The following is a 16,175-nucleotide window of genomic DNA, read 5'->3' as shown; positions in this document are numbered from 1 at the left end:
CCTGGGCAAAGCGGCCACTTGGTCTTCTCTGCATACCTTTTTATTAAATGTTACCATTTTGATGTTTTTGCCTTGTCAGGTGCTACAGGCAGTTGTCTCAGTTTAATAACTGTGCGTATAATTTGAGTTTTTGGCATAAAAGACATTATTTTGGGGTTTTTGGATTTAATTTCTCAGTGAAAAAAGCTGTTTTTATTTTATCCCTCCCTTTCTTGTTACTTATGGACTTCCACATCCTTGGGAATTATATCCCATCAGTAACAAGCTCGTGGACCCTCACCACCTATATGAAAGAAAACATAATTTATCTAAGAACTTACCTGATAAATTCATTTCTTTCATGGTGATGAGTCCACGAGGCCCCATCCATTTGGGGTTGTTTTTTTGTTTATAGCACACATTTTTTCCTGCTCCTCATTTTGGCTTTTACTCCTTTTAAACAGCTCACCCCTTGGCTATTTGTAAAACTGAGGTATGTGTGAGGTGGGTGGGGGTTTATAGGCTTTTGAGGTTTGGGAAACTTTGCCGCCTCCTGGTAGGAATTTATATCCCATTCGTGGACTCTCGCAACCATGAAAGAAATGAATTTATCAGGTAAGTTCTTACATAAATTATGTTATCGCTCGCACGTTACTTAACGCGCCACTCGTAATCTGACCCTAAATGTTTAAATGTGAGCAGGGAGCGAACTCTGCAGTAAACTTTCATTGTATATTTTACCTGCTTGTCCTGTTGTTTTTGCACTCCCCAGGGATGAGTGCTTTGTGTAGCATTCATAAACCTAACCCTGCAACATGCTGCACAGCAGAAGAGATAAGATTAACATACTCAAGGCTTTTCTGGAGTAAATTGTGCTAATAACATAACTGTTAAATGGTTTTTAAAGGAGTGTGTGTGTGCGCAGTACAGTGATTTATTTCTGACGCTTGTATTAGGAAAATGACATTTATGTCCCTTTAAGAATGAAGCATAGGTGGGGATTTCCATCTGTATATGATGCTGTAAGTGGTGTTGGTATAGTATAAGCTTAGAGAGGGTCATATGGTTACTTGCGTTATGGTCTCACCCAGCCTAATCTGACTTCTCATTTTCTAGTAAATTGGGAGACTGTCTGGAGACCTAACACGACCAAGAAGTTCCTTGTTCACACAGATATGAACAGAAATGTGGGATTGCTCAGGATATTCCCTGGGATCACAGCAGCAACGGTAAGGATACAGAATGTGACACAATAGACACTGTGACCTGATAGGTTCTGTCTGGAAGACCACTTTGGTTTTCCTATGAAGTGATCAGTCACCTATCGGTGTGTAATAAATAAACCTCTGCAAGTCATCGCTCCTAGGCATAAGGAACATCAGACAAATAGTATCTCAGCCCAATACGTTTTCATCTCTAATGATCTCGCACTGCTTCCCCTAAAGTAATGGCCAGATCATTGGGTTTGGATCTGACTAGCACTAAATGCTACGCACATATTTATACGGCTGTAATTAAATGGGCATCAGACAATTTCATATTATCTAAAGATTTAAAGCATTGTGAGAGTTAAACATGCATTTCTTCTATAAAGGTAAGACGAGTCCACGGATTCATCCTTTACTTGTGGGATATTATCCTCCTGCTAACAGGAAGTGGCAAAGAGCACCACAGCAGAGCTGTCTATATAGCTCCTCCCTTAGCTCCACCCCCAGTCATTCTCTTTGCCTACTCTAAGTACTAGGAAGGGTAAAGGGAAAGAGGTGATAAAATATTAGTTTTTAATTTCTTCAATCAAGAGTTTGTTATTTTAAATGGTACCGGTGTGTAATATTTACGCTCAGGCAGCAGATGGATGAAGACTGCTGCCTGGAGGATGATGATCTTAGCATTTGTAACTAAGATCCATTGCTGTTCCCACAGAGGCTGAGGAGTACAGGAAACTTCAGTGTGAGGAACGGTTTCATGCTATACAGCAATGAGGTATGTTCAGTCATATTTTTTATGGAGAGACTGTGTATTTCAGAAAGGCTGACATTATACCCAGGAGGGTAAGGGTAAGCAGTAATCCTAGAGCTAAAAGAAGGGCATTACTTAGCTTGCATATGGGGCCAATTACATATATGGTTGATACGAATGGCAAATGTTTGTGAACAAACGTTTTTTGGATGGGAGTGCTTTAAAGTTTTTGTGGGCAATAAACGTTTTGGGCAACTTTATTAGGGCACACATGGCTTAGTTTCCGGGTCTTAGAACCCACATGGCTAGTTATAACCGCTCTGGTGCGGTTCCTTAAGGCTGAGGTAACATCGAGTGAGATGGGTGGGGCCTATTTTCGCGCCTCAGATGCGCAGTTAGTTTGTCAGCAAGCTCTAACTTCTGAGGGCCCTGGTGTATGTTTTGGGCCAAATCGAAGCTTTTACCCCACACTTTCGATCTCTGAGGGCAGGTAGGGCCACAGCAGGGCTGTGGCAAGGTGCTGAGGTGTCTTTTTCTGAATCTGGGCCTATTTTCGATCCGGTTTGGACATTAAGGGGTTAATTGGTAAATTTTTTTGTTGTGCAATCTTAACTACCTATAGTGTGTCTACATACAACATTTTGAAAAATTTGGTGCATGTTTAGGCTGTTTTGCAGAACATTTGTGCTTTTTTTCTCTTAAAGGCGCAGTACCGTTTTTTAAGATTGTTATTTTTTTCACTAAATAAAGTGTTTTCATGCTTGTTTATAGTCATTACTAGCCTTTTCAACATGTCTGACATTGAGGAAAGTCAATGTTTAATATGTTTAGAAGCCATTGTGGAACCTCCACTTAGTATGTGTCCCTCATGCACTGAAAGGTCAATAAATTGTAAAGAACATATTTTAGCTACTAAAAGTATGTCGCAGGATGATTCTCAGTCAGAAGAGAAGTGTCACAACCGTTAACGCCCGCACAAGCGACGCCAAGTACTTCTAGTGCGTCTAATTCTTTCACCCTGCAAGATATGGCCGCAGTTATGAATACTACCCTCACTGAGGTTTTATCTAAGCTGCCGGGGTTGCAGGGGAAGCGCAGCAGGTCTGGTGTGAGAACAAACGCTGACGCTTTATTAGCCATATCCGATGTACCCTCACAATGTTCTGAAGTGAGGGATTTGCTGGCTGAGGGAGAGATTTCTGACTTAGGAAATATATTCCCTCAGACAGATTCAGATATGACGGCTTTTAAATTTAAACTAGAACACCTCCGCTTATTGCTCAGGGAGGTTTTAGCGACTCTGGCTGATTGTGACCCTATTGTAGTTCCAGAGAAATTGTGTAAAATGGACAAATTCCTAGAGGTTCCTGCCTACACTGATGTTTTTCCGGTCCCTAAGAGGATTTCGGAAATTGTTACTAAGGAGTGGGATAGACCAGGTATTCCGTTCGCTCCCCCTCCTACTTTTAAGAAAATGTTTCCCATATCAGGCGCCTTGCGGGACTCGTGGCAGACGATCCCTAAGGTGGAGGGAGCTATTTCTACCCTGGCTAAGCGTACAACTATACCTATTGACAGTTGTGCTTTCAAAGATCCTATGGATAAAAAAATCAGAAGGTCTCCTGAAGAAAATATTTGTTCATCAAGGTTTTCTTCTCCAACTTATAGCGTGCATTGTTCCTGTAACTACTGCAGCGTCCTTTTGGTTCGAGGCTCTGGAAGAGGCTCTTCAGGTTGAGACTCAATTAGAGGATATTCTGGCTAGAATTAGGGCTCTCAAGCTAGCTAATTCTTTCATTACAGATGCCGCTTTTCATTTGGCTAAATTAGCGGCGAAGAATTCAGGTTTTGCCATTTTAGCGTGCAGAGCGTTATGGCTTAAGTCCTGGTCTGCTGATGTGTTATCAAAAGATAAGCTTTTAGCCATCCCTTTCAAGGGTAAGACTCTATTCGGGCCTGAACTGAAAGAGATCATTTCAGACATCACTGGAGGGAAAGGCCATGCCCTTCCTCAGGATAAGACGAATAAGATGAGGACCAAACAAAATAATTTTCGTTCCTTTCGAAACTTCAAAGGTGGTCCCTCTTCCTCTTCCCCTGCCGCAAAGCAAGAGGGGAATCTTGCTCAATCCAAGTCAATCTGGAGACCTAACCAGACTTGGAACAAGGGTAAACGGGCCAAGAAGCCCGCTGCTGCCACCAAGACAGTATGAAGGGGTAGCCCCCGATCCGGGACCAGATCTCGTAGGGGGCAGACTTTCTCTCTTCGCTCAGACTTGGGCAAGAGACGTTCAGGACTCCTGGGCTTTAGAAATAGTAACCCAGGGGTATCTTCTAGATTTCAAAGATTCTCCCCCAAGGGGGAGATTCCATCTTTCTCAATTGTCTGTAAACCAGATTAAGAGTGGCGTTCTTACGCTGTGTAGAAGACCTATTTTCCATGGGAGTGATCTGCCCAGTTCCGGAAACAGAACAGGGGCAAGGGTTCTACTCCAATCTGTTTGTGGTTCCCAAAAAAGAGGGAACTTTCAGACCAATTTTGGATCTCAAGATCCTAAACAAATTCCTCAGAGTCCCATCCTTCAAGATGGAGACCATTCGAACTATTTTGCCAATGATCCAGGATGGTCAATATATGACCACCGTGGACTTAAAGGATGCGTATCTACACATTCCTATCCACAAAGAACATCACCAGTTCCTCAGGTTCGCCTTTCTGGACAAGCATTACCAGTTTGTGGCTCTTCCCTTCAGGTTGGCCACGGCTCCCAGAATTTTCACAAAGGTGCTAGGGTCCCTTCTGGCGGTTCTAAGGCCGCGGGGCATAGTGGTGGCGCCTTATCTGGACGATATCTTAATCCAGGCGTCAACTTACCAACTAGCCAAGTCTCACACGGACATCGTGTTGGCTTTTCTAAGATCTCACGGGTGGAAGGTGATCGTAAAAAAGAGTTCACTTATCCCTCTCACAAGAGTTCCATTCCTGGGAACTCTGATAGATTCGGTGGACATGAAAATTTTTCTGACGGAGGTCAGGAAATCAAAAATTTTATCCATCTGCCGAGCTCGTCATTACATTCCTCGGCCGTCAGTGGCTCAGTGTATGGAGGTAATCGGTTTAATGGTAGCAGCAATGGACATAGTTCCGTTTGCTTGCTTGCATCTCAGACCACTGCAACTTCGCATGCTCAAACAGTGGAATGGGGATTATGCAGATTTATCTCCTCAGATAAATCTGGACCAAGAGTCCAGAGACTCTCTTCTTTGGTGGTTGTCACAGGATCATCTCTCCAAGGGAATGTGTTTCCGCAGGCCAGCGTGGGTCATTGTGACGACAGCCTATTGGGCTTGGGTGCAGTCTGGAATTCCCTGAAAGCACAGGGATTGTGGACTCAGGATCAGGCTCTCCTCCCGATAAATATTCTAGAACTGAGAGCGATATTCAACGTGCTTCAGCCAGATTCATAAGATTCCAGTCGGACAATATCACGACTGTAGCATATATCAATCATCAAGGGGGAGCAAAGAGTTCTCTAGCGATGATAGAGGTTACCAAAATAATTCAATGGGCAGAGACTCACTCTTGCCATCTATCAGCTATCTATATCCCAGGAGTGGAGAACTGGGAAGCGGATTTTCTAAGTCGTCAGACTTTTCATCCGGGGGAGTGAGAACTCCATCCGGAGGTGTTTGCACAATTGATACAGCAATGGGGCACACCAGAATTGGATCTGATAGCGTCTCGTCAGAAGGCCAAACTTCCTTGATACGGGTCCAGGTCAAGGGATCCTCAGGCAGTACTGATAGATGCTCTAGCTGCAGTACCCTGGTCGTTCAACCTGGCTTATGTGTTTCCACCATTTCCTCTCCTTCCTCGTTTGATTGCAAGAATCAAACGGGAGAGAGCTTCAGTGATTTTGATAGCACCTGCGTGGCCACGCAGGACTTGGTATGCAGATCTGGTGGACATGTCATCTCTTCCACCATGGACTCTACCACTGAGACAGGACCTTCTGATTCAAGGTCCGTTCCAGCATCCAAATCTCATTTCTCTGCGACTGACTGCTTGGAAATTGAACGCTTGATCTTAAAGATACCTTGATTCAGGCTCGAAAGCCTGTCACTAGTAAAATTTATCATAAGATATGGCGTAAATATCTTTGTTGGTGCGAATCCAAAGGCTACTCATGGAGTAAGATCAGGATTCCTAGGATTTTGTCCTTTCTCCAAGAGGGATTGGATAAGGGGTTATCAGCTAGTTCCTTTAAAGGGACAGATATCTGCTTTATCAATTCTACTGCACAAACTTCTGGCAGATGTTCCAGACGTTCAGTCGTTCTGTCAGGCTTTAGTTAGAATCAAGCCTGTGTTTAAACCTGTTGCTCCGCCATGGAGTTTGATTTTAGTTCTTAAGGTTCTTCAAGGGGTTCCGTTTGAACCTATGCATTCCATAGATATTAAGCTTCTATCTTGGAAAGTTTTGTTTTTAGTTGCTATCTCTTCGGCTCGAAGAGTTTCTGAACTATCTGCATTGCAATGTGACTCGCATTATCTTGTTTTCCATGCTGATAAGGTGGTTTTGCGTACCAAACCTGGATTCCTTCCTAAGGTTGTTACTAATAAGAATATTAATCAGGAAATTGTTGTTCCTTCTCTGTGTCCTAATCCTTCCTCTAAGAAGGAGCTTCTATTGCACAACTTGGACGTGGTGCATGCTTTAAAATTTTACTTGCAAGCGACCAAAGATTTCCGTCAAACATCTTCTTCGTTTGTTGTCTATTCTGGAAAACGTAGAGGTAAAAAAGCTACCGCTACCTCTCTTGCCTTTTGGCGGAAAAGCATCATCTGTTTGGCATACAAGACTGCTGGACAGCAGCCTCCTGAAAGAATTACAGCTCACTCTACTAGAGCGGTGGCTTCCACATGGGCTTTTAAAAATGATGCTTCTGTTGAACAGATTTGTAAGGCTGCGACTTGGTCTTCGCTTCATACCTTTTCCAAATTTTACAAATTTGATACCTTTGCTTCTTCGGAGGCTATTTTTGGGAGAAAAGTTCTTCAAGCAGTGGTGCCTTCTGTTTAACCATCTGTCTTGTCCCTCGCGTTCATCCGTGTCCTGTTGCTTTGGTATTGTATCCCACAAGTAAAGGATGAATCCGTGGACTCGTCTTACCTTTATAGAAGAAAACTAAATTTATGCTTACCTGATAAATTGATTTCTTCTATGGTACGACGAGTCCACGGCCTGCCCTGTCATTTTAAGACAGATTGTATTTTTCTATTTCCTTTTTCTTCCTGTACCTTTGGTCGAATAACTGGGTGGTGGAGCTAAGGGAGGAGCTATATAGACAGCTCTGCTGTGGTGCTCTTTGCCACTTCCTGTAGGGAAGGATAATATCCCACAAGTAAAGGATGAATCCGTGGACTCGTCTTACCATAGAAGAAATCAATTTATCAGGTAAGCATAAATTTAGTTTTTCACACTGCACAGTTTTAAAAAACTTTCAAGCTTGCATTTTTCTCTTGGTCCCCTGAGTTGAAATGTAGCTCCCTTCCATGAGAGCATACTGAGGTAGGCATAAGAGCGTGCACGTTTATTCAGCATTATTTGTATATCAGCTGCTATTTCCCTTTTTAAGTCTCTCAGGATAATTATATAAATAAAAACATTCTTGTGTTACTGGTTACAGGCCCCTCCCCTTTATTGCGTTACCTTATTGCGTTGTATTTTAACGGTAGATATGTTTTATTACAGTGCACTGGTTAGGTTCTGTCTGACATCCCCCAGTATATCAGCAGAGGAAGGTGTGCGAGTAGCCAAGAGATCTCTGTACCACCTTCTGACAAAGCTATTTGTCCCTCTCACACAGGTGAAAGCGTTCCTGCAGCCTCCCATGGAGGGCATCGTGCTGGAAACATATGGCAGTGGCAACGCTCCTGACTGTCGCTTGGATTTGCTTGGGGAGCTGAAGAATGCTACAGAGCGTGGAGTGGCGATTATAAACTGCACCCAGTGCCTGCGAGGGTCCGTCACCGACTCGTACGCTACTGGAAAGGTGGGGCTGGGAGATATACAAGGGATCCATATACAGTTCTATTATTATTATTTTATAATCATCCTGCCAAGCCGACAAACGCAACAAAACCTAAACTATATCAAAATATTAAACCTTTTACCTTCAAAACAAGATATACAGTTTATGATTAGTTACCTTATTATATATACTCAGGCAACGCTTACCTTATGACTTTCCTGATGATACAAGTTATATTTCCATCTTAATGGGAGGAGAGTCCACTGCTTCATTCATTACTTGTGGGAATTAAGAACCTGTCCACCAGGAGGAGGCAAAGACACCCCAGCCAAAGGCTTAAATACTCCTCCCACTCCCCTCATCCCCCAGTCATTCTTTGCCTTTCGTCACAGGAGGCTGGCAGAGAAGTGTCGGAAGATTCGGAGTAGTTTCTTATGTCCTGTAGTACTCTTCGCAATGGGACTGGAGTTTTAAGTAGTCCTGTCAGCGTTGACGATTTTTGCTACCTGCTTTTCTTCTCTCAAGTCCATGTCAGGAGCGATGCTACTACCCTGTCACACTTGAAGGGCCGTGTTCCTGTTCCACGGCGTTGATTCTGGTAAGATTGTTTCATTTATATATATTTGATAACACAAGAAGACAGGGTCACAGCGTGGCTCCTTTATCTTTATAGAATCTAGGGTAATACCCTCGGAAGGGGGTTATTGAACAGGGTGGATTTTATTATGCATGATATTGTTTATTGTGTTTCTGCTGCATTTGTGTGAGATGAGGCTCTGTCAGTGTGGAACAGTCATTTCATTAGCGAGAGATTGAGGCTGGCTTTTTTGGCGCGTCTCTCGAGTGCAGGGGCGGCCCTGCATGGCATGCCATGTGACCGGGTGTGGCCTCTGTAACTTCCTCTTTCTCGACCTGCGTTCAGAGGAGACGAAAGCTGTTTCTTGTAGTCCGGGTCATAGGAGGTGGTGAGTGCCCCGGCCATTGGGATATAAAGGTGCCATTTATTTTTTGATCAAGTCCGTAATAAAGGTGCATGGAGGACTCTGATATATTAGAGGATACTCCTTCTTTATCTAAACCTATTTACTGTGTATATTGTGAGGGGGTTCCAGTCGAACTGCTTACGCAACTCTGTTCCACATGCTTTGACAATATTGCTATATCCAAAATGAATAAAGTATTTAGTACGACTGAGCCGTCCATCTTAGTGTTCTCCTCCCCGCGAGGTGCGGGGGCCTGCTGTAGAGACGTTATAGACCCTTGGGTTCTGGAGGTTGTAGTCCAGGGTTATAGGATAGGTTTCAAGTCATATCCGCCCAGAGGCAGGTTCCTCCTGTCAAACATATCTTCAAGACCAGAAAAGAGAGACGCCTTCCTGGGGTGTGTGAGGGATCTCTTATCTCTCGTGGGTAATCGTCCCAGTCCCTCCAGCAGAAAGAGGTCTGGGGTATTATTTAATCCTTTTCGTGGTCCCAAAGAAGAAGGGCACGTTTCGTCCAATTCTGGACCTAAAGGCCCTAAACAAGTTTTTGTCAGTTCCATCGTTCAAGATGGAGACGATCAGGTCAATTTTGCCTCTGGTTAAAGAGGGGCAATTCATGACGACTATAGACCCGAAGGACGCTTATCTTCACGTTCCAATCCACAAGGATCACTTCAGGTTTCTAAGATTCGCTTTCCTAGACCAGCACTTCCAGTTTGTGGCCCTTCCGTTTGGTCTGGCGACTGCCCCAAGAGTCTTTACAAAAGTTCTGGGAGCTCCTCTCGCAGTAGCGAGAGCCAGAGGGATTGCAGTGGTACCTTATCTGGACGATATCCTGGTCCAGGCTCCGTCCTACAGTCTTGCGGAGGATCACTTGAGAGCTCTTCTCCTTCGGTCCCATGGGTGGAAGATGAATGAAGGGAGTTCATTGGTCCCCAGCAACAGGGTGGAATACTTGGGTACGATAATAGATTGTTCAGCCATGAAGATATTCTTGACAGATCAGAGATGTTGCAAGCTTGCGTCCAACTGTCTAGCTTTTCAGACATCCTCCACGACATCTGTGGCCAGGTGTATCGAGGTGATCGGGCTCATGGTATCCAGCATAGATGTCATTCCATTTGCCAGGTTCCATCTCAGAGATCTTCAGCTGTTGTTGAGACAATGGATCGGCGATCATTCAGATCTGTCCCAACAGATATCTCTGGACAGACCGGTGAGGGAGTCCCTATCTTGGTGGATCCGACTGGGGCAATTGTCACAGGGGACATCCTTCTTGAGACCATCCTGGGAGAATGTCACCACGGATGCAAGTCTATCAGGATGGGGAGTTGTTTGGGGTGCCAGAAAGGCACAGGGCAGATGGACTCGAGAGGAGTCGAGTTTACCTATAAATATTTTGGAACTTCGAGCGATATTAAACACTCTGAGGGCTTGGCCCCTTCTGGGGTCGTCCCGATTCATCAGATTCCAATAAGACAACATTACCTCGGTGGCTTACATAAACCACCAAGGGGGGGGGGCGAGAAGCTCTCTAGCCATGAGGGAAGTATCTCGGATTCTGGAATGGTTAGAGAGTCACAATTGTTCGCTCTCAGCGATCCACATTTTGGGTGTGAACAACTGGAAAGCAGATTTTCTGAGCAGACAGACGTTTCATCCTGGGGAATGGTCTCTAAATCCCGAGATGTTCGCGGAGATCTGCAGCAGATGGGGGACGCCGGAGATAGACCTCATGGCGTCCAGACTCAATTGCAAGCTACCCAGATACGGGTCACGATCCAGGGATTCCCAGGCAGAACTGATAGATGCCTTGGCGGTACCCTGCGACTTCAATCTAATTTACATATTTCCACCGTTGCCTCTTCTACCTCGTGTAGTGGCCTGCATCAAACAGGAGCAAGCTTCAGCTATTCTGATTGCTCTGTTGTGGCAGAGGAGGATGTGGTTTACGGATCTGGTGGGGATGGTGTCATCTTTGCCGTGGAGGTTACCTTGTTGCAGGGATCTGCTGGTTCAAGGCCCCTTTCTACATCAAAATCTCGATTCTTTGAGGCTGAATGCGTGGAGATTGAACTGCTAGTCTTTTCTCCAGGATGGTCTGGATAAAAATCTTGGCGCCAGTTCCCTAAGGGGACAGATCTCGGCTTTATCTGTACTGTTGCATAAGAAGCTTGCAGAGCTTCCTGACATTCAGTCCTTTGTTCAGGCTCTGGTTAGGATCAGGTCTGTCTTCAGGAATCCGGCTCCTCCTTGGAGCTTGAACCTGGTTCTTAAGGTTTTGCAGAGGGCTCTGTTTGAGCCTATGCATGCTCTTGACATTAAGGTTCTTTCATGGAAAGTCCTGTTATTACTGGCTATTGCATCGGCATGCAGAGTCTGAGTTGGCGGCCTTGCAATGTGAGCCGCCCTACTTGGTTTTTCATGCTGATATGACTGTTCTTCGCAATGGATTGTGATTCCTTGCCATGGTGGTGTTGAGTTGTAGCATCAATCAGGAAATAGTAGTTCCTTCTTTGTGTCCTAACCCTCCTTCTTCGAAGGAGAGGTTACTACTTAATCTGGACGTAATTTAATTTTTATTCTTCTGACACCATTTATACCCTGATATTTCTCCTACTGTTCCTTGTTCTCTCGGCAGAATGACTGGGGGATGAGGGGAGTGGGGGAGATGTTTAAGCCTTTGGCTGGGGTGTCTTTGCCTCCTCCTGGTGGCCAGGTTTTTAATCCCCACAAGTAATGAATGATGCAGTGTACTCTCCTCCCACAGATGGAAATGAAATTATCAGGTAAGCATAATTTTATTTATATGTACACAGACAGCACTTACCTTATGATACAAGTTATATATTTATATGTACACAGACAGCCCTTACCTTATGATACAAGTTATATATTTATATGTACACAGAGAGTACTTACCTTATATGTTATATTTCCATCTTAATATGAGGAGAGTCCACGGCTTCATTCCTTACTTGTGGGAAATACTGAACATGGCGACCAGGAGGAGGCAAAGACACCCCAGCCAAAGACTTAAAGGGACAGTCGACACCAGAATTTTTGTTGTTTAAAAAGAAAGATAATAATCCCTTTATTACCCATTCCCCAGTTTTGCATAACCAACACAGTTATAATAATACACATTTTACCTCTGTAATTATCTTGTATCTAAGCTTCTGCTTACTGCCCCCTTATTTCAGTTCTTTTGACAGACATGCAGTTTAGCCAATCAGTGCTCACTCCTAGGTCACTTTACGTGCATGAGCTCAATGTTATCTATATGAAACATGTGAACTAATGCCCTCTAGTGGTCAAAATGTATTCAGATTAAAGGCAGTCTTCAAGGTCTAAGAAATTAGCATATGAACCTCCTAGGTTTAGCTTTTAACTAAGAATACCAAGAGAACAAAGCAAAATTGGTGATAAAAGTAAATTGGGAAGTTGTTTAAAATTGCATGCCCTATTTAAATCATGAAATAAAAATTTGGACTTGACTGTCCCTTTAACCCCTTAATGACAGAGGACTTACCAGGTACGTCATAGAAAAACATTCCCTTAATGACAATTGACGTACCTGGTACGTCCTCTGTTGTTAGAAGCGCTGGAAGCGATCATGATCGCTTCCAGCTGCTTACAAGGGATTGTAGTGATGCCTCAATATTGAGGCATCACTGCAATCCCTTATTTTACCCACCGATGCAGAGAGGGCCACTTTGTGGCCCTCTCTGCATTGGACTATGGCGATCATACATTCGTTGGCGGGTGGGAGCATCTTGTTTGTGGAGCGGTAAGGATATGCTACATATTAGGCTAACTCCCGATCATGAATGGCAATTTCGGCGGTTGCGGCGGGGGGGCGTGGTGCGGGTGCGCGCGCGTGTGCGCGCACGCAAAATATACCGGAACAAAATGAAAAAAAAAAATATATAATCAATGCAGATGCATGGGGATCTTCTTGTTTAGTAAGTGATCTGGGAGGGGAGGGATGTAGATGTTTTAAGGGGGGCCAGCTACACTACAGAAAAAAAAAATTTAATCTAAAAAAGTAAAAATAAAAACTATTTTTGGGGGCAAATTGGGTACTGGCAGACAGCTGCCAGTACCCAAGATGGCGGCAAATAGGTAGAGGGGGGGTTAGAGAGATGTATGGGGGAATCAGGGAGGTTGTGGGGTAAGGGGGGATGCAGACTGCAGACAGTATGAAGAAAAAAAATAAAAAAAAATAATAAATGATTTTTATTTCAGTACTGGCAGACTTTCTGCCAGTACTTAAGATGGCGGTGACAATTGTGAGGTGGGGGAGGGAAGAGTGTTGTTTGAGGGAGAAAATAAATAGAAAAAACCTCAGCGCCTAATGGTAACCTCTAAGCCTAGGGAGGGGGACTCCTAGCAGGTGCCCAATGTATAAAACAGATAAGGAAAAGAAAAATCCCAGACGCCTACCCTAAGGAGGCTAGGTTAGAGTATAATTGGATGGAGAGCCAAATTGTTCTAAAATGTGTTTTTAATACATCAATAAGAGTAAATGCGACGATTAAAACAAGTTCAATACAAAACTATCATGGATCCATGGTACATTACATATATCATATATAAAACTTGGGTATCAAATACGAGACTATATAGAATAAGTTAATAAAACAAGTTAAAAAATCAGGTCCAACTAATGGATAAAATATAGGTAAATCTTAAATATATATGCGATTTAGTCAGCGAGATATTTCACAAAAACAATTAAAAACAATAATAGACAATCCTATTAAAACATCCAAGGTGAAACAGTGTAAAAATTCACGGTGAAACAGTGTAAAAATCGATGTGAAAAAATCAGAGTAAAACAATAAAGCTTGCAGTGCAAATCGATAAGGAATCCAAAAAACAATTTCAAATGTGAAAAAAAGTCTCTAGTCCTATGGAGTGTAAGGAATATATTCCAGTGGTTTCGATTCTCTGAGGGATGGTGATAGAAATGTCAGAACAAGTGCAAATGCAACAGCAATATTCCCACACTGATTGCTGTTGCATTTGCACTTGATTCCATTCAGATAAAAGGATTCACACTGTGACCCTGTCTTCATGAGTTATCAAATGTGTATAAAAAAAAAATTAAACGATCCTACCAGAATCTATGCCATGCAACAGAAACAAAGCCTCTCAAGTTTGACAGTCTTGTAGCATCACTCCTGACATGGACTTGAGTGATAGAAGCAGGCAGATCTCGAAGAGTACTACCCTCCATAAACAGGAGGGCTTAATCACATATTTTCAATATCGTGTTTATGCTGTGACATGTGTGAACGTACAGGTTTTACTTTCACATTGAAGCGCTGCGCAGACAGTTAGGCTTGGCACGCTTTTAGTGGTGCAGGGGCGGTCCTGCATGGCGCACCATGTGACCGTGTGTGGTCACAGTGATTCTCTTCCTGACCGTGCGGTGTCTGGAGACAAAGCGGTTTCTCCCTTGGGCTTGGGTCATAGGAGGTGGTGAGTGCCCCACCCATTGGGGGTATAAAGGTGCCATTTATCTTTGCCTTTATTCCTTTTTATAAGTGTAAGCTATGGAGGAATCTGATATGTTAGAGGGTACTCCCTCTTTACCTAAAGCTAATGCCTGTCTATATTGTGAGGAGGCCATGGTATACCCGCCTGCTTAATTATGTTCCACATGCCTTGATAAAGTGATCTTATCAAAGAAAGCTAATATGTTTAGTACTACTGAGCCTTCTACCTCTGAGGAGTCTCCGTCCCATGAGGTGCGCACTCTACATTCATATCCTAATACACATACAGCTTCCCGTAGGACTCCTATTCCTCCATCTGGAGGGGCCCTATTACCGCCAGACTTTACTGAACAGTTACAGACGGCAGTGTCTGCGGCCTTTAGTGCTTTACCTCGCACTGCTAAGCGCAAGCGAAAGGTTAAAAATTGCTATCCTTCCCAGGGGTCATCTACTAGCTTATTGGATTTATCTGATAATAGATTATCCGATGATGAAGACGCCTCTGATACTTCAGAGAATGCTCTTTCTTTCATGTAATGAGCAAGTGACGTATGGGATATACATTCCTACCAGGAGGGGCAAAGTTTCCCAAACCTCAAAATGCCTATAAATACACCCCTCACCACACCCACAATTCAGTTTTACAAACTTTGCCTCCTGTGGAGGTGGTGAAGTAAGTTTGTGCTAGATTCTTCGTTGATATGCTCTTCGCAGCAGGCTGGAGCCCGATTTTCCTCTCAGAGTGCAGTGAATGTCAGAGGGATGTGAAGAGAGTATTGCCTATTTGAATACAATGGTCTCCTTCTACGGGATCTATTTCATAGGTTCTCTGTTATCGGTCGTAGAGATTCATCTCTTACCTCCCTTTTCAGATCGACGATATACTCTTATATACCATTACCTCTACTGATTCTCGTTTCAGTACTGGTTTGGCTGTCTACTATATGTAGAGGAGTGTCTTAGGGTAAGTAAGTCTTATTTTTTATGACACTCTAAGCTATGGTTGGGCACTTTATATGTAAAGTTCTAAATATATGTGTTTAAACTTATATTTGCTTTGATTCAGGATAATCAGTATTCCTTATTTCAGACAGTCAGTTTCATTATTTGGGATAATGCATATGAAATATTTTTTCTTACCTTAAAATAATTTTTTCAATTGACTTTTTTTCCCTGTGGGCTGTTTGGCTCGCGGGGGCTGAAAATGTTTCAATTTATTGCGTCATTTTTGGCGCAAAAAAATGTGTCATTTCCGGCACCCTAATTGACGCTGGAAGTTTGCATATGGTTGCGTCATATTTGACGTTCAGACGTTTTTTGCGCCAAAATTGTGGGCGTCGTTTTTTTCCGGCGTCACAGGATGTGGCGTCATACTTGGCGCCAAAAAATATGGGCGTTGTACTTGGCGCCAATAATGTGGGCGTCATTTCTGGCGCCAAAAAATGTGGGCGTCATTTTTGTCTCCACCTTTTTTTCACATTATTTCAGTCTCATTTTTCATTGCTTCTGGTTGCTAGAGGCTTGTTCATTTGGCATTTTTTCCCATTCCTGAAACTGTCATTTAAGGAATTTCATATTTTTGCTTTATATGTTGTTTTTTCTATTACATATTGCAAGATGTCTCAACATGACCCTGGATCAGAATCTACTTCTGGAAAGACGCTGCCTGATGCTGGTTCTACCAAAGTTAAGTGCATCTGTTGTAAACTTTTGGTA

General features: G+C 43.4%; 1 protein-coding gene across 1 annotated transcript in view; it reads left to right on the top strand.

The window, feature by feature from the left end:
- ASPG (asparaginase) overlaps positions 1-16,175 on the top strand; it is a 647,837-nt gene that overhangs the window by 270,363 nt on the left and 361,299 nt on the right. The window contains exons 7-8 of the mRNA XM_053697101.1: positions 1,096-1,208; positions 7,809-7,994. Of these exons, the coding sequence (XP_053553076.1) occupies positions 1,096-1,208; positions 7,809-7,994 (299 nt within the window). The remainder of the gene's footprint in view (positions 1-1,095; positions 1,209-7,808; positions 7,995-16,175) is intronic.

The sequence above is a fragment of the Bombina bombina genome, chromosome 1, assembly GCF_027579735.1.
Source record: "Bombina bombina isolate aBomBom1 chromosome 1, aBomBom1.pri, whole genome shotgun sequence".
Lineage (NCBI taxonomy): Eukaryota > Metazoa > Chordata > Amphibia > Anura > Bombinatoridae > Bombina > Bombina bombina.
The sequence above is the reverse complement of the archived record's forward strand: the minus strand, read 5'-3'. Positions and strand labels throughout refer to the sequence as shown.